This window comes from Gadus morhua, chromosome 13 (assembly GCF_902167405.1).
Source record: "Gadus morhua chromosome 13, gadMor3.0, whole genome shotgun sequence".
NCBI lineage: Eukaryota > Metazoa > Chordata > Actinopteri > Gadiformes > Gadidae > Gadus > Gadus morhua.
In genome coordinates, this window is record NC_044060.1 from 5,860,049 (window position 1) to 5,878,847 (window position 18,799).

The 18,799-nt window shown below is 53.9% G+C and overlaps 2 protein-coding genes across 11 annotated transcripts in view; both read right to left on the reverse strand.

Annotated features, from left to right (window-relative positions):
• Positions 1–11,081, reverse strand: part of dip2bb (disco-interacting protein 2 homolog Bb) — a 44,915-nt gene extending 33,834 nt beyond the window's left edge. For all 5 annotated transcript variants that reach the window (XM_030374923.1, XM_030374926.1, XM_030374924.1 and 2 more), the window contains exon 1: positions 9,147–11,081. In XM_030374923.1, coding sequence (XP_030230783.1) covers positions 9,147–9,231 — 85 coding nt within the window. In that variant the 5' untranslated portion in view covers positions 9,232–11,081. The remainder of the gene's footprint in view (positions 1–9,146) is intronic.
• A 142-nt stretch (positions 11,082–11,223) lies between these two features.
• On the reverse strand, positions 11,224–18,728 carry atf7b (activating transcription factor 7b). Of its 6 annotated transcripts, none has more exons than XM_030374933.1 (12): positions 18,588–18,718; positions 17,610–17,671; positions 17,324–17,420; positions 16,920–17,047; positions 16,376–16,501; positions 15,184–15,344; positions 13,612–13,708; positions 13,383–13,502; positions 13,074–13,238; positions 12,147–12,335; positions 11,748–11,853; positions 11,224–11,577 (listed from the first exon to the last, which is right to left on the reverse strand). In XM_030374933.1, exons 1-12 carry the CDS (start codon positions 18,703–18,705, stop codon positions 11,345–11,347), a joined length of 1,602 nt encoding a protein of 533 aa, XP_030230793.1. In that variant the 5' UTR covers positions 18,706–18,718; the 3' UTR covers positions 11,224–11,344. The 6 variants fall into 6 exon arrangements, with proteins under 6 accessions (XP_030230793.1, XP_030230792.1, XP_030230794.1 ...); XM_030374932.1 differs by having other exon boundaries at positions 15,184–15,347; positions 18,588–18,716; XM_030374935.1 differs by having other exon boundaries at positions 11,436–11,598; positions 15,184–15,347; positions 18,588–18,709.
• Positions 18,729–18,799: the final 71 nt, after the last annotated feature.

Below are 18,799 nucleotides of genomic sequence, written 5' to 3' on the forward strand. Positions count from 1 at the left end.
CGGTGTTCACGGTTGGCTGCAGGTTCAGGCATGAGCTGAGCAGCTCACTAACCAGTGGACACTGTCACAGTACACCGACCAGCACACACGCACACACACACACACAGCTTGGTCACTCAACCACTGGGAGAAGAGAAGTGGGAGCCAGTGGGAGCTGTGATGGGAGCCTGCCCCCCCCCCCGGACCACCTGCTGGGGCTGCAGGACAAACAGGAGTCTGTCGCTGCCTCACACACACCATCTCCTGGTGACAACGTGTGTCCCTCCACCAAGACCTCCACCCAGATCTCAACCTAGATCTCCACCCAGTCCTCCACCCAGTCCTCCACCCGGGCTGTGGGGTGCTGCCAGAGCTGCAGGAAGCTTTCCAAAGAGCTGGAGAGACAGACAGGACGGGGACCATATGGTCTACACATGGTCCACTTCCTCCACCGCAGGCCTACGGACTCACAGGCCTGGTGGCCGTGTGTACGTGTGTGTGTGTGTGTGTGTAGTACAAGGTGGGCCAGCACGCGAGGTATTGGGTTACAACATTACGCAGACTGAACTTCCATTGGCCTCCGAGTTTCACCTTTATCTGGTGAACAAACCTACACACACACGCACACACACACATATCCAACACACGCATGCCTCCAGTCACACACACACACATCTACACAAAAACACACACACATACACACACACACAAACGCACACACACACACGCACACACACACACACATATCCACAAACACACACATGCCTCCACAGACACACACACACACACACATCTCCACAAAAACACACAGACACACACACACACACACACACACACACACACACACACACACACACACACACACACAGTGTGGGTGGGTGCCACATGGTTCTGTCTGAGCCAGTGGAGATGTTCTCTCCTTCGCTGTGTGCAGGGTTCAGTACGGGGCATCTACCAGCTGCTGTGTGTTTCCACGCGTCCATGTGTTTCCTGTTTCCTGTCTGAGAGGGTGATGTCACGGTCTCCTCTGACAGCGCACCCTTTGAAGAGGTCCGGTCTGCTGACGACGGGGAACCAGAGCCTCACATCCATGTGTTCACAATCAAGAGCACATTTATACTCATACGGATCCATCCCATAATACACACCCACGTCTCAAGCTTCCTCATCCCGCTAGTCCCCCCCCCAACAAGACGTGGGACGTGTACATTACACCAGGGGAACAATGGCGGCTGGGACTTCCTGTGGAGGGGATGGCTGTAGGAGGTATCTGGTGTCGTAACGCTTGGTCCAGTGTGGGGCTTCAGAGACACGCCTGGGACTCATTCAGACATGGCGTCAGCTCATGTCTGAAATTTAGGGCATTTAGCAAATGATACATTTATACTTTTGTCAGAAGAAAGAGAGACAACAATATATCGCTGTCGGTACAGTAACGATGTTCGTAGTACCAAGTGCCAAGCACTAACAATCGCGAGGTTAACCCATTCCCCGTACACAACAAAGATAGCTAGGATAGGATGCTGCACCATGCTTGCCTTGCACCAAGTACTATTTTTAAGTGTAAGGACGTACACCATACAATAAGTGTGTAAGAGTGGTGGTGTCTGTGTACGCTGGAGCTGAGGTCTAGCTGGCTCAGTGCGGCCTACAGCAGAGACAGGTGTACTAGATGTGCTGAACAGGACAGCTGTGACAGAGAGCCTCACCGTTACACCATGGCAGCTATTAGCGCTCCACCTCTGAGTCACTCAGGGAGTATTTGGGCTGGTCTTCCAGTGCCGCTGAACCAGAATAACCAGAATAACTTGATTTTGAATTTAACGAGGCGGGTAACACTGATAGTGGGGCGGAGTCTGGCTCAGAGTGGGGCGAGGTCTGGCTCAGAGTGGGGCGAGGTCTGGCTCAGAGTGGGGCGGGGTCTGGCTCAGAGTGGGGCGGGGTCTGGCTCAGAGTGGGGCGGGGTCTGGCTCAGAGTGGGGCGGGGGCTGGCTCAGAGTGGGGCGGGGTCTGGCTCAGAGTGGGGCGGGGTCTGGCTCAGAGTGGGGCGGGGTCTGGCTCAGAGTGGGGCGAGGTCTGGCTCAGAGTGGGGCGGGGTCTGGCTCAGAGTGGGGCGGGGTCTGGCTCAGAGTGGGGCGGGGTCTGGCTCAGAGTGGGGCGGGGTCTGGCTCAGAGTGGGGCGGGGCTGGCTCAGAGTGGGGCGGGGTCTGGCTCCTACTCAAAGGCACCACGTGCCGGTCAGCGTATCAGATGAACGCATCACGTACAACAACGCAAAACCCAGAACAATCATGCAGACGATTCTTTTGAGAGAGGCTCGTTACAGTAACAATTCAATTTAATTCAAAGAACTTTATTTTTCCTGTGAGGGAACTTCATTTCCGGTCAGGCTAGGGCTGGGCGTGTAATCGAATTTTGATTGCAATTTCGATCTCTGAGAACAGCTGGATACATTATTTGAGATTTCAACATTTTCTTTTTGAGCATTTTGTGTATTTTTTTAAGGCGAAAGTTCTCAGTTGCAAAGTGTTTTGAGGGAGGGACATCCTGAATAAAAACATCATGTTTTCAAACTCAAAAATAACTTGTATTTGACCAATATTGACCAAAATAATCAGAATGATTATGATTCAAGAATCGAGCAGCCCTAGGTCAGCCACACACAAACAAGACATACTTTAACAATGAATAAAATGACCCAAGTAGTCCGGCCTGCTACTGTGTCTCCTGCATTATCCCGGCACCTCATTGGGACACTACTGTCCCCCCGGCTCCCCGCGGAGGCCCCCGGTGGGCCCCCGGTCCCCCCGGACCCCCACTACGGGTCCCGTTTCCATAACCTCTCCGCGGTTTCACCCGCTGCATCTCCAAGCAGCCGAGGGGCGCGGCCGACTCAGGTAGCGCCGAGCCCAGTGACTCACCTTTCACTGCTCGCAACGCGCCCCAGGGTGTGGAGGAGCACACACACACACACACACACACACACACACACACACACACACACACACACACACACACACACACACACACACACACACACACACACACACACACACACACACACGTAATGGACAGAAGGCTAGCGGGTGCAAGTGAGCACCACAAAGACATTGTTTCATCCGCTCAGAAGGCGAGGGAACAGTTGAACTGTGTGTCGGAGTGGTTCCCCCCCCCCCCCCACCCCCCACCCGCCCCACCCGCCCCAGTGAGAGACGGCTGGAGGAGAGACCGCGGCCCGACGACACACAACAACACGTCCGCACAAAAGCCTCTCTGTAACACATGTCGTTAAGCGGAGTGAAACCCATCCATCACACACAGGCGTGTGCGTGTGAGCGCCGCTTTGTTCGGCGAGGAGCTAACGGCCCGCCGCGCGTCCACCGGGAAACCCCAGCGCATTGTCCGCTGTAGGACTGGTGGTGACTCACCCAAGGAGCTCACAGGTGGAGCACACAGGTGGAGCACACAAGTGGAGCTCACAGGTGGAGCCCACAGGTGGAGCTCAGAGGTGGAGCTCACAGGTGGACCTCACAGATGGAGCTCACAGATGGAGCTCACAGGTGGAGCTCACAGGTGGAGCTCACAGGTGGAGCTCAGAGGTGAAGCTCAGAGGTGAAGCTCAGAGGTGGAGCTCACAGATGGAGCTCACAGGTGGATCTCACAGGTGGAGCTCACAGATGGAGCTCACAGGTGGAGCACACAGATGGAGCTCACAGTTGGAGCCTGTAACCAAGGACTTTACGTGTGCGTCTCCTCCACCAGACACACAGTAACAAGTACAGTAGAGTCTAGCAGAGCTCATCATCCACACAACGTGACGAGGGTGGAGTCCGCTTCAAGGGTGGAGGCCGGTTCAAGGGTGGAGGCCGGTTCAAGGTTGGAGACCGGTTCAAGGGTGGAGGCTGGCTCATGTGGTGTCAGGCTGGAGTGATGGGTTTGTATCCTACGATGTGTTCGTATCCCATCCCTCACACTGCTCTCAGTTCTCTGACAGCATTAACAGAGTTAATGTTTGAGAAGATGATCCATGTGACTGTAAGAGCGATCTGGCCTTCGTGCTGGGACCAGTGGTGGGACCGGGACTGGGACCAGTGGTACCATCACATACATTTCCTCCCTAATAGCTTTAGCAGATTAGCGTTCCTGCCAATGTGTGGCTGCGCTGAGCTACAGCATAGGGCCGCTGCTAATCCCATCAGTGTGTGTGTGTGTGTGTGTGTGTGTGTGTGTGTGTGTGTGTGTGTGTGTGTGTGTGTGTGTGTGTGTGTGTGTGTGTGTGTGTGTGTGTGTGTGTCTAACGCAAACAGATTTGCTGCAGCTCCCATTGGTTCATCAGGGTGCTGGAGGCGGGACATCCACAGTGAGGTCATACTAACAAACTGCAAATCAACATTGATTTTTTACACGCGTCTTTGTGGAGGCGTGGCCTCAGGTCTGATGTCAGAGTCACACACAAAGGCTCTGGTCCAGGCTCCGCCCTGCACAATGACAGACCTGTGATTGATGGGTCCAACAGGGAGGGGTCAACAGGATGGCAACAGGACGGGGCAGAGTCCTAACGCAGTGTTGTTGCTCACTCTCAGAGCTGATTGGTGCACAAGATGAGGGTAAAGGATCAACTGTAATCATTCCGAGTGCTGATTGGTGCACCACGACTCCAAAGGATGCACCAGTCCTGCTGAGGGCCGATTGGTGCACCACCGTCACGGAGAGCGCTGATTGGTGCGTGGGGGGTATTGCAGGCTGCAGCGCTGGGACTGCTGCAGGCCAGACGCTCTGCGCTCGGTCGATGATTCAGCAGCCGCCCAGTGACCCACTCTCTCTCCAGTCCTCGCTGACATCCAATCAGTGAGCTCTGATGAAACAACACAACAGCAGCGAGGAGGGACAGGAAGTGGACCACTTGAAGCGCAACCTGCAGACTTACCCCCCAACCAACATGCTGAGCTCATGTTCAGCAACATATGGCGTGTGTGTGTGTGTGTGTGTGTGTGTGTGTGTGTGTGTGTGTGTGTGTGTGTGTGTGTGTGTGTGTGTGTGTGTGTGTGTGTGTGTGTATGTGTGTGTGTGTACTACTATAGAGTCCTAGCTTTACTCAATTATTAATTCCCTCTAAAAGATAAAACACACTGGCTGCCTGGATCGTTTAAGTGTGCGCATGCGTGCGTGCGTGCGTGAGTGAAACTCGGGGTGAAAGTGAGTTACATAACGCTCATGATTCATCTCCAAAACAAAGAGCGAAGGAACACATCTGTTATCACGGGGGCGCCCATTCGATACCGCTAAACCTCTCCCTAGGGGTGTCGGTGGATCTCCGGAGAACACAGACATGCGATATCAAACGTGTCACATTTAAAGACTAATGAGTGGACGCCGGGGCTTTCTGCGGTCGCTGGCGGCCTGTTCCCCCGCCGCGGCGGGAGAGGGATTAGATGTCGATACTCTGGAGGGGAGGCAGGCCGTCGGGGCCGCTCCGGTGTCAGTCCACGCTCGTCCTCATGGTATGGAGACCGGGTCAGGCTGGGCCTTCTGGTCTACTCAACAGACTGGAGCCTGCCCAGCGAGCGTGTTCACACACACACACACACACACACAACAGGACCAATGCTCACACACACACACACACACACACACTAGCCTCACAACGGTCCGCTGCTCACACACCCACACACACGAGCGCATGTTCACACACCATGCGCAGTCGGGATGCGCTTCGACACGAGGGACGGAAATAGCAGGCGGCGTAGAGCAACACAGCAGGAAACACCAATGGGGACGCACGAGAGAGAGAGAGAGAGAGAGAGAGAGAGAGAGAGAGAGAGAGAGAGAGAGAGAGAGAGAGACCACTGGCCCATTGTGACTCACGGGCTAAATGAGCCAGGCATGTTGCCTCCCGATGCTGTGACCTAGATGAAGAGACACAGGCCGAGGTTGTAATCTCCCTCTCTCTCCCCCACTCTCCCCCACACTCTCTCACTCTCTCTCTCTCCCCACTCCCTCTCACTCTCGCTCTCTCCCCACTCCCTCTCACTCTCTCTTTACCAGGCTTAATCCCAGCATGTCATTCTACAGCAGCAGCCCAGACAAGTGGTGCTGGAGTCTCTCTGGACCTCCGGCCCCACAGGAGGTCTGTCCTAGAGCCAGCGAGGAGGAGGGGGGGGGCACACCAAACCGTTGTAGACACGTCAGACACGCGCTATAGGCACGTACACGCACACACACACAGGAAGGAGGGCCCAGAGAGAGACGAGAGAGGTTGAGGATGTGGACTGAAGACACACGCCGTTCAGAGAACCACACGAGACCGCCAGCGCCTCGCTACGTGAAGATAGGAGAGGGTGGAGTGTGTGTGTGTGTGTGTGTGTGTGTGTGTGTGTGTGTGTGTGTGTGTGTGTGTGTGTGTGTGTGTGTGTGTGTGTGTGTGTGAGTAAGCTGGTGGTCCCCCTTGGTGTGTGCAGCAGCCAAGGTGAGCAGATTAACCCCCGTCGGGCCACTGCTATAAATTCCGTCCCAGCTCACCGCCACAGACTGCGGTCCTTCAATGGGCCTCATTGTGCCTCCCAGCAGCAGAACCACCACCACCGCGCTCACCAGTATGAACCCCCACACTCACCAGTACCACCACGCTCACCAGTACGAACAACCAGTCTCACCAGTATGGGTTTATATTCCATGCCAAAGGATTATTGCAGATGTCAAACTGATCTACAATGTATATGTTAACCAATTTTGGCAATGTGTGAATAAAACACCAAACTTGAAACATGAAAGCTATGGTACAGTATGCTCACCAGGACGTAGGAGCACACCAGAAGCCGCAGCTCTTAGGGTGACTACGTGTGGGTTAGGGAGAGGGGGTGAGTGGGTGAGTGGGGGTGAGAGGGTGAGAGAGTGAGGGGGGGGGGGGGAGAGGCTGAGGAGGTGAACCTCATCATCAACCTCCAACAACTACGTCCTCATGCCTGGTCAGGAGCCACGACAGATCTCACTCTCTCTCTCCCTCCCTCGTCATTCAATGGAATGACCCCCCCCCCCCCCCCCCCCCCTGCTGACCCACACCATCCCAGCCCTGACCCCCCACCATGGAAATATTACAGGGACGGACGCATATTTCCTGCTCTTGGTTGCTATGGGATCCCCCCCCCCCCCCCATCCCCCTGCATGTGTTCAACAATAGGAGGGATTGTGGCCGCGTAAAAGATATGCATGAGAAACATTAAGACTCATAAGGTCTGACACACACACACACACACACACACACACACACACACACACACACACTGGCTTGGCTTGCGTCAGGGCTCCGCCGTAGTGCCGTTGAGCAGGGCAGGGCTGCCGGGACAAAGGGAGTGTCTGGCAGCGGTTCAGCGGCGTCCGTTGGAGCTCTGATCGCCGGACCGCTGGCTGGAGAACGGTCCCTTCGGGCGCCAGGGCGCTCGCTTACCGTTGATTCTCAACCGACGGCGCACTTTACAACCGACGCAGTCGGGGGGGGTTCAAGTAGGTTCAAGTGGACAGGACCGGTTGTACCTGGTTGCCATGGGTTACTGCGGTGTGACCTCGTGATCAGCGGTTACCTCAGTGCATTCAGGAATGATGTCGGCCAGCCTCACAGGAGGGGCACTTGAGGAATGCTTCGGTATTGGATCCTGTGATACAGAATACACACTGTACCGTAGAGAGCAACAAAACCACATGAGAGACGGTTTATATTCTATATTATTGAGTGAGTGATGCAGTTGTTGATGCAGTACTTTCCTGGCATACTGAGGCGAGCCTATTCCCCAGTCAGAGTGGCTTTAGACGAGGTCATAAATACTACGAAGCATTACAGTCCTACTTTACCATTGTCCACATTAAAGGAATAGAATAGAATATAATGTAGTCAAACCGTGAGAGGCAACATCTGGTTTCAAAGTAAGTGAAGTGGGACAGTCCACAACACATTAGTGTTACATCCAGACCATGACAACAAACACGGTACATGTTATTACTGTGGTATCACAACACAACTCCAGATGAACTGCTGTCTCCCTCCCATCCACTCTGAGCTCCACAGAGTGGAACTCCAACCGAACGCACCTTCATCAGCTCGGCCTAATGGAAGGCTATTATTAACCAGAGGAACCCCTCTTCAAGTCTGCTGCTGGCCGGTGAGACACAGTCACTAGGCCTCGCCACCGAGCATCAGCCAACAGCTCATCTCCGTCATACATCCCATATCATACATCCCGTATATCTCTACAAAGTCTCTCAGCCTCTGGATTCACCTGCAGTCGAGTTGGCAAAAATCTGTTGAGACAGATGCTGTCTCTGGCCACGAATAGCAGAAAAGCAACATCAGCGCAGACTGGCTTGTTGATATTGTTGCAAGTGACATTCAGAGGTTACCCTTTACTGGGATGCTCATACGGAGCATGCCAGTGTGTGGACACACTGAGAAACTAACATAGAAACACAGAACATAGTGGAAAGAGAAGACGCTTTTCCCAGAGAATGAGCTCGACTACAGCAGGATGAGAACAGAAAGATCTTCTGCTGTTGTGGATGTGAACCGTGCAAGTGTTAGTCACCCACCCCGGGCTCTGGAACCGCACCAATCCGGCTGCACCGGGAGTCGGTTGGTGAGCAGACTGGCTCGCGTTATTTAATTCATTTTAAATTTATAATCAGACTAATAAAAGTCGCCCCGCTCTGGGTTCATCGGTGTGTTATCATGATGCCCAACTATTACTGAGTCTCGAGATTCGAGGCCTTCACCACAATGACAACATGACCGACATGCCTTCAGAGTGAAGCCAGGTCCAGCCGGACCGGGGACCGGGAGCCGTGATGACGGGACCGGACAACCGTGATGACTGGGTCCGGTTGACCGGTTATAACACTGTCCTGCACACCGAAACAGAGACACCGGGGCACGAATCCAAAGTCACTGATAACCAGAAGACTGGAGAACACCGTCCAGCAGAGACCGCTCACCAGGCTCGACTCGGTCCTGGGTTTCAGATCGATGTCTGAAGCGAACATCTCCGTGCACGGGGCTGCACAACATCTCACCCAGCGGGGCTCCATACGGAGCTCCGCCGGGGAGAACTCCACGGTGATAAGGCTAAGTGGATTTCGCCTTCAGATGCACAGCGTTCCTAAAACATACTTTAAAACCTTACCTTCGGAGAGCTCCAGGTCCAGCTCCGCCAAATGGTCCCTGACCTCCTTAGGCAGAGCCGACATATCCACTCCGCGGTCCGCCATCACGGGACGAGGCACCGGGCCGCGGTGTAGAGTTGATACTGAGTAACGGTGATGACACACGGTTTAAATTCCCCGATAGATATTAGAGATCAAGATGCGGAATGTAGTCCATCATCGCGTCTCCCTGACACCGCCATCACTGTGGGAGCGGATCCACTCGGAGGCTCGGTCACGTGACCGGTCCGACGGTGGGTTATGTTGATGGCGGAGTAAAGCGCCTCCCTGGCGGTCCCTGCTGGCCATTCGGTGTAATAACTCCTACCCGGCGCCCCTTTCTGGTCACTCAGTGTAATAACACTCAAATAAGAAGTCATTAAATATAGTGCTGCCTCACGAACAAAGCAGACTCATTCGGCTTTCCTTTTCTAACAACATTTATTTTTTTTACCAGACATATCATCCATTAATTCAGATTATATAAGAGTTAATTTTACCTAGTTTTAGGCCTTATTTGACTCCCTCCATGTGTCTATCTTCTAGTGCCAATCCCTCAGTGGAACACACAATAGACTACACACGTTTATGTGATAGGGGGAACAGAATCAGGGACTACAATCATAAGAAGGGACATCCATACCTCGAGTTGGAGAAAGCAACCTTTTAAAACCAGACCATGTAAAAAAACAACTTGACAATGTTAAAATAAGCATGATGCTAACAAGTACAGTTCAAGACTGAAACTCAAAAGGAAGCACCTTCAACGAATGAATGACAAAAGGCAGACAGTTAGAAAACGTGTGAGAGCACCATTGAACAGGACATCAAGCCCATTCTGTGCTCCAATTGCCAAATTAACTCAGGAATGACCATCTTCACATTGTTTTCCTTTGAGCCACTCCATCATTCAGAGAACCACACCACTGGGCTACACACGCTAGTTATACGCAAGAACATCGATACTCAATAGAAAAATATATTGCACTACTTTTTTCTTCAAAGGAAATGCCTGGGTCACTTGTTTTTTAATGTTATGTTCGTTGATTACCGTGTAAAGGTTATCAACCCACACCATCTCTGTTACGGACAGACTGGAGGCTTCACATCGAGGTCAAAGGCAATCCTGTCAATCAAAGCTTCCAACTGATGAGAGGCGGGGCCAAGCGTCAGTAACACACACATACACACACACGCACGCACACACGCACAGTGGGTGATACTCTTCAACCTCGTCTTCGCCATGCAGTCCAACAGAAGTCCAGATGAACACGACCCCCTCGCTCCAGGGGGGGGGCGGTAAAATAAAACGTCAAACAAAAAACTCACAAAGAAAGTAAAAATAACTGTACAAGAGGAGAGCGTGATGAAGGCCCTCCCGCTGACCTCGAATGGCTGAACACAGAGGGTCAAACACAGAGCGACGCAGAGCGCGGAGACAGAAGAGGTAGCGTGGGCGGACAGTGGGGCTAGCAGGCGGCGGGCGGGGGTGAGACACCCACCGCCGGCCTCCAGGGGGCGGGCGCGGGTGAGATCACCACCGCCAGCCCCTGCAGCCTCCGGACATTGCAGAACACAACCGGAGCTGCGAGGACAAGATGTCACAGCAAAACAAGCGCTAGCGAAGTGTGTGATCACGATGAGTGCGCGGGTTTGGTTTTAAAGTTGCGTTCAAAAGTGCAACAGAAATAAAATAACGTGCTTTTATTGGAGATTTTTCCCCGTTCTAAAAAAAAAAACAACAACATTCCTGACTGCGGTTAAACTTAAAAAACGAAAGGGGTGTTTCCACACGTCTACTGTACACAGCGCCGCCCTAGCGCTGGGAGCCGGTCGGGGGGGCCGGTCGGGGGGGGGGGGCCCACGCTCCGGTCAGTGATTATCCTCGGCCTGGTGGTGGGGGGGGGGGGGGGGGGGGCAGAGCGTCTGAGTCCGTGGCCTGAGCCAGCGCATGAATCCTGCATCCTGCTGGTCACATGGTCCACGCTCACACCACGCTCACATCCTGGGGGGGCGACGGGGGGGACGGGGGAGGGGGCCGGGGCAGGAGGGGGCGGGGGGGTGGGCGGGGAGCGACACCGGTGGGGCCGTGGCTCCCCCCCCCCCTCTCTCCGCCGCCACCCCCCCCCCCCCCCCCCCCACCGGTCGAGTGCATGCGGGGGCTACCTGCGCCGTCGCATCATCTGGAGGTGGGCTGCTGCTGCTGCGTCGTCATGACGTCCCCGGCCGGCTGCCCCGCCCCCATGCCGGCCAGCACCGACATGGCCACGGCCTCGGCGGCGCGCACGCTCAGCCCGTTGATGGCGCCGGCCCCGCCCGAGGCCCCGGGGGGGGGCCCGTGCTGGATGACCGCCGCCGGGGAGCCCAGCGGCTCGGCCGACGGCTCCCGGGAACTCTCCTCCCCGCCTGCGGCTGGACGAGACAACAGTCACCCTTAGAGAGGGGAGGGGCCGCGGGGGCGCCGTTAGACGGATGGGATGACAACGGACGACACACAACCACGAGATGAACGGCGGGGTGTGATGCGTGGGGGGGGGGGGGGGGGCGTGGCCGGGGGGGGGGGGGGGGGGGGGGTTGGTTACCTAGGAAGGCGTTCTTCTTCTGCATGGCCGTGACGGGGCAGTCCTTGTGGGCCAGGAGGAGCTGCTTCAGCTGGGTCACCTCGTTCCTCAGCAGGGTCACCTCGTTCTGAAGGGGGGGGTGGGACACACACACACACACACACACACACACACACACACACACACACACACACACACACACACACACAGTTAGAGAGAGACAGACAGGGGTAGAGAGACAGACAGACAGACAGACACAGACAGACAGACGGGGAGGGACCCACTGAGGGGGGGGGGGGGGGGGGAGGATGGGGGAGGAGGAGGAGGGGGGGGAGGGGGGAGGATGGGGGAGGAAGAGGAGGGGGGGGGGGGGGGAGGGGTGAGGATGGGGGAGGAGGAGGAGGGGGGGGGGGGACTCACGGAGAGGGAGACATTCATGTTGGCGAGGTCGTCGGCCTTCTTCTCCAGGGAGCCCACCCACACCTTCCTCTTCTGCCGGCAGCGTGAGGCCGCCGCGCGGTTGCGCTCCAGGAAGCGTTGCCGCCGCTCGTCGGGGTCCACGTCCGACGCCCGGCGCCGCCGCCCCCCCGTGGGCTGGGCGGGAGACACCTGGCGGGAAACACATGGGCGGAGCTACGTCACATGGGCTGCATTCCATTACCAACACGAGGCCCTCTACTTCACTCCTTCTTTCTGAGACGACCCTGAGCCGGGGGCGGAGTCCTGGTGTCACCATGACAACACCGGGGAGGTGATGACCCCCCCAAACAGAGCAGAGCAGCCGGCTCGGGGGACCAGCGACTGCCTGGAGTCTCAACCATCAGCCTGCCCACTAGGGCTAGTCTCCCCAAGAGGTGTGTGCCGGGACGTGTGTACGTGTGTACGTGTGTGTGTGTGTGTGTGTGTGTGTGTGTGTGTGTGTGTGTGTGTGTGTGTGTGTGTGTGTGTGTGTGTGTGTGTACGTGTGTGTGTGTGTGTGTGTGTACCTGGGGGGGCTGAGCAGGTACAGCAGGTGTGTGGGTGCGACACTACGTGTGTGCGGACCTGTGCCTGAGCAGGCGACACCAGGTGTGTGTGCGTACCTGGAGCAGGCGACACCAGGTGTGTGTGCGTACCTGGGGCAGGCGACACCAGGTGTGTGTGCGTACCTGGGGCAGGCGACACCAGGTGTGTGTGTACCTGGGGCAGGCGACACCAGGTGTGTGGGTACGACACCAGGTGTGTGGGTACGACACCCGGTGTGTGTGTGTACCTGGGGCAGGCGACACCAGGTGTGTGCGTACCTGGGGCAGGCGACACCAGGTGTGTGTGCGTACCTGGGGCAGGCGACACCAGGTGTGTGCGTACCTGGGGCTGAGCAGGCGACAGTGCATCAGACTGCTGTATGGGCTGCTGGTTCTGCTCGGGTCTCTGAGGGACCGCGGACCCGCTGGGGCCCCCCCCGCTCGGGCCCCCCCTGGCAGAGCCGTTGTGTACTACCAGGCCCTGCTGGGTGAGGGCCGCCTTCAGACGCTACAGGGGGGCACACATGGACCGAGTCAGAGGGGCCGACCCGGCTCACGTGGGGCCGCTGGGGCCGGCGGGGGGGTCATGTGACAGGCCCGTCGCCATAGAAACATAACACCCAGAGGCTGCGGCGTCAGGAGCTCTGCTCACCATCTTGGCGTCGGCGTGCATGCTGTACCCGGACGGGGAGGAGGAGCCGCTGCTGGCCCCGCCCACCGGGGGGCCGGGGATCCCGGGAACGTTGGGCACGGCGTTCAGCGGCCGGGCCAGCTGTGGGGGGGGGGGGGGGGGGGGGGTCACACAGGGGGAGAAAGGTGAGGCGGGAACGAGAGGCGGAGCTACGAAGGGGCACGGTGTGAGGCGAAGGGTGGAGGCTCACCGATATGACGGAGGTCATCTGCACCGGGCTGGGCAGCAGAGGCAGCGTCTGGCCGTTAGGGAGGTGCATGACCAGCGGGTACGAGGCCGTCGGGGACCTGGGGAGGAACCGGGGGTCAGAAAAATGGCCAATGGACTGCATATATATATATATATATATATAGCGCTTTTGTTGTAACCAGCGGCCACTCAAAGCGCTTTACAATATTACCTGACATTAACCCATTCATGCACACATTCACACACCGACGGCGGGGTCAACCACGTACAGGAGACCTATTATGCGTTTTGACTTTTATGACCTATAAACGTTGTTATAATGATTGATAGTCATGGTTAACCACACACAAAAAACGATGTCGACTTTCGGGAAACTCTTCCTCTCATCTGGGCGCTTTCAGCCTTCTCTGTCAACGCTCCGTTTCGTCCTTCTCCGCCCCCTCGCCCCCCTCCTGCCAACCCAACTCCGTTGTGATTGGTTACCTTCCTTGAAGCGCGCGCGCGGGCAGATTTGACCAGGCATATGGGGGCGCGGCAGGAGTGCCTCTACGTAGATGATTTCCTGGAAATGTGAACAAGTGAATCGCAAATGTTGTCCCGAGTGTTTAGCGCTCTGCACAGCCACCCCAGACTGTCAGCAGGGAATACGTCGAAATGCATGTACGTTATTATTTGACACTTTAGTATGGTTAAACATGACTATCAATCATTATAACAACGTTTATAGGTCATAAAAGTCGAAAAAGCATAATAGGTCCCCTTTAAGGAGACAGCCAGCTCGTCGGGAGCAGTTAGGGCAGTGGTTCCCAACCTTTTTTGGGCTGTGACCCCATTTTGACATCAAAAATTTCTGACGACCCCAGATATTTTTTTATTTCTAGAATTATTTTTTTTATGTTTGTTATACTGTGAACAAATACAGAGTAGCCAGGATAAGTGCACAAATTGACAATTTTCCAAAGATGTCCGTTATATATGCAAGGAGGCACATTTTCTGCTGGTAACCTCTCGACAACCACCGTGCCTCTGTGTGAAAGTATCTTTTCATATTCAGAGCCCCTGTCGGCGCACAGTGTTGCAAACAGACGTGCGCGCAGAGGATGTGGCTTGATGTAATTCACTATGGTTGCGACCTGGTGCAGTATGTCAGCGATAGGCGCAATTCAGTTATTTTTTTTGCTTCTTCCTCCCCGCATTCCTCCTTCATCGTTTTCACCATTTCGATACTTTCATTTGAGAAAATGAAAGTATAGGAGACAGTTATGTATGATTATTTGTAGTGTTTTATTTAAAAAACTTTTTTTTTTTTTTTTATCAATTACTAGACATTTAAGGCGACCCTATTTAAATTCCAGCGACCCCACATGGGGTCGGGACCCCAAGGTTGAAAAACCCTGAGTTAGGGTGAGGCGTCATGCTCAGGGACACCCTGACGCTTGTAGGAGGAGCCGGGGATCGAACTAGCATCCTTGTGGTTACCAGCCAATCCGCTCTACCGTCTGAGCCACATGGCGCCCAGGAGACGCACCTCCACAGGAACATCAACAGGACCGAGGAGATGAGCGACACTCACCCCAGCTGTCTGTTGGAGGGCGGGGTCTGCGTGATGACCGACGTGGGGGAGGGGAGCGTGGGGTTCAGTGAGTCAAACCCCATGTGGAGGGGCAGCGAACCCGGGCGCACGATGGTAGGGGTGGGGGCAGAGCTGGGGGCAGGCTTTGGGGGCTCCATCTCCTGCTGAACAAACACACACACACACACACACACACACACACACACACACACACACACACACACACACACACACAGGCTCCATCATCCGGACCTGAGACCCACAGTACAAACAGTCCTCCATCATGTGTGTATTGGGTAATAGTGATCTTTTTATCATGTGTATTTATTCGGTAATAGTAGGGCTGGGCGATTAATCGAATTTTGATCGCGATTACGATTTTAGCATCAAACTATCAGAAAATTAACATAATCGAGTTATCCGATTTTTTTTTTTTTTTTTTTTTTTTAATGATTTATAGAAAGGGCAGAACAGCTGGACACATATCTGTATCATTTTAGATTGGACCATTTTTTTTTGGACCATTTTGTGTATTTTTTTAAGGCGTAATTTCAAAGTTCTCAGTTACAACGTTTTTTTTGGGAGTGACATGGTGAATAAATACAACACGTTTTCAGACTCAAAGATAATCGTTTGAATAATCGTGATTTCAATATTGACCAAAATAATCGTGATTATGATTTTTCCCATAATCGAGCAGCCCTAGGTAATAGTGATCATTCTATCATGTGTGTATTCGGTAATAATGATCATTCTATCCTGTGTGTATTGGGTAATAGTAGTCATTATACCATGCGTGTATTGGGTAATAGTGATCAAACTATTATGTGTTTATTGGGTAATAGTGATCAATCTTTCGTGTGTTTATTGGGTAATGGTGATCAATCTACTGTGTGTGTATAGGATAATAGTGATCAATCTATCCTGTGTTTATTGGGTAATAGTGATCTTTCTACCATGTGTCTGTATTGGGTAATAATGATTATTCTATCCTGTGTGTATATATTGGGTAATAGTGATCTTTCTACCATGTGTGTGCATTGGGTAATAAAGATCATTCTATCGTGTGTGCATTGGGTAATAGTGATCATTCTACCATTTGTGTGTATTGGGTTATAGTGATCATTCTACCATGTGTGTGTATAGGGTAATAGTGATCATAGTGATCATTCTATCCCGTGTTTCAGCTCACCGGGGGTTCCCGGCTGTCGTCTGACATGCTGGAGGTGGAGTCGGGGCTCCCTGGAGGGGACGAGTCCACCTGCAGCGGACCCTGGACCTCACCCTTGACCTCCGACGGTGTCTGCAGTGGGACATTCTGACAGAGGGAGGCGTCGCCGTGGAGGCCGTGTTAGTCAGCAAACCGCCGCAGGAGACAGGATGCTAACGCACGTCTCTACGTGTTGCAGTATAAACATCACACGGTGACCAAAGGCTTATTGATGCTGTGATGACGAGTGGATCCCTTATCCATCACATGTCATCGGCCATCGAAGGAGATAACCTCCAACTACACACGACAGAAGGCGGAGCAGAAGGGGGAGCAGAAGGGGGAGCAGAAGGGGGAGCAGAAGGAGGAGCAGAAGGTGGAGCAGAAGGAGGAGCAGAAGGGGGAGCAGAAGGGGGAGCAGAAGGGGGAGCAGAAGGAGGAGCAGAAGGTGGAGCAGAAGGTGGAGCAGAAGGTGGAGCAGAAGGGGGAGCAGAAGGGGGAGCAGAAGGTGGAGCAGGAGCAGTACCGTGTTCTTGGTTCTGTGGTCATCGTCCTGTGCTTTACGAAACTCCTGCTCGAAGGAGTGGGCCAGCTCGTTGAACAGCCCCACCTCCTCGCAGTTCTTCAGGAATCGGGTGGGGGTTGGGGTCTGGTCTGAGGAGTCACATCTCGTCTTAACAACAACTCGTTTTCACATGATGCAACACTGACACATTGCTTGAACCTAACAAAAACGATGTATACATCTGAATTGTATACTTAATTGTATACAAAGGGCATCCATGTTTTATTACAAAGACTAATAGATAGACAGATAGATAGATAGATAGATAGATAGATAGATAGATAGATAGATAGATAGATAGATAGATAGATAGATAAAAAGTAAAGAGTGAGCAGACAGAGTTGGTCAAATGGTAAATGCATTACCTGCGATGATGACCGAGTCCGTCCGTGCAGGACCGAACTTCAGAGTCATTTCATGTTTGTGTTTGTGGACCGATAGATGGTCTTCATTGGTGAACCGCTGCAGTCACAAGGAGAACGGCTTCACAGTGATCAACTCAACCACAGCAAAACCACAGTTTAGCTCCATTGTTTGAGGCTCTTTGAAACAATGTGGCTTATCTGAACTACATTAACACACATGCATGGGCCTTTTAAGAAACATACACAGACAGTATTAAATTATCAAATACAATGCGATCCACCCTACCTGCCCACAGCCAGGGGCAGTGCAAGCGAAAGGCCTGTCATCCCCCATCTCACACGGCAATCCTGCAAGGGAAGCAAACGACACACACACACCTATTAAAGGACATTGCGCTCCGTTAGGCCGACTGCAGACGAAAGGCAGACAATAGCGTGATGCACGAGAACACGGGCTGGTCTGGCGCTATGAGGGAAGAAACGGAGGAGCGGGAGGAGCGGGCTGAGAGGGGCTGCGTGGGAAGCGGAACATGCAGGGCTGTCCTTTCGCTTCAAGGAAACCGGAAACCATGGCGGTAGATGTGGTTCACATGACATGTAACCCGTTTATAGCCACCTTTAACCGCTCGCTGATGACACGGACCCGATATTACCTGGATCGACGTGTTGCCAACACAATAAACACAACAGGCGTATTGGTCCGACATGCATGAAGACCCGATAGCCGTGAAGGCCTGGAGGCAGGACCAGATGTTGAACTGGTCCTCCCCACGTAGCCCAGAGGACCGGGGAGATGTCTCCGGTTCCCCGGGACCTGCTCTCATCACATGTGAGGACTAGACCACTCCTGTCAGTGTGGACTGTGAGCTGTGACTCGTCCATCTGCTGAACATGTCACACCTCGGGCCTTAGGTGGATCATCACATCATCCACTATGAGGACCGATGATGATGTGGTGTCGCCCTGCACTGACTCCCAGCACCACCCAGATCAGCCTGCGCCAGGCTCCCGGTCTCCTGGCTCATATCGAGCCGCACTGGAGATGTTGTGGAGGGAGAAGTGGAGGAATCAGCAGGCCTAAGGAGGAGTTAGCCCGCTAACGCTAACCTTCGGCTGCACACAAACAGGTCCGCAAGTGGCTTCTAAAGGCCGTTTCCGTCTCCGTACACCAGCTCGTTTTCCCCCGTGCTCTAATTTAGGTGAACACTTTGACGTCCGGATGCTGGATTAGACCCTAAATGACCCGAAAGGAGAGGGAACTTACCCGATTCCTCCCCTGACTCAGGACGCTGCGCTGCGGGCCGATGTTGACACTCACTCACACACAGTCCGGCAAGTATCGCGAGAAGTGCATCCGGCTGCCGAGATCTTACGTAACACATTGTAACGAAACTGTCATTTCTGTAATAAACAATATTGAGCAATACGTTTAATTAATGTCATTTATTGGCTTTGAAAGTAGTTTTTATTATAACG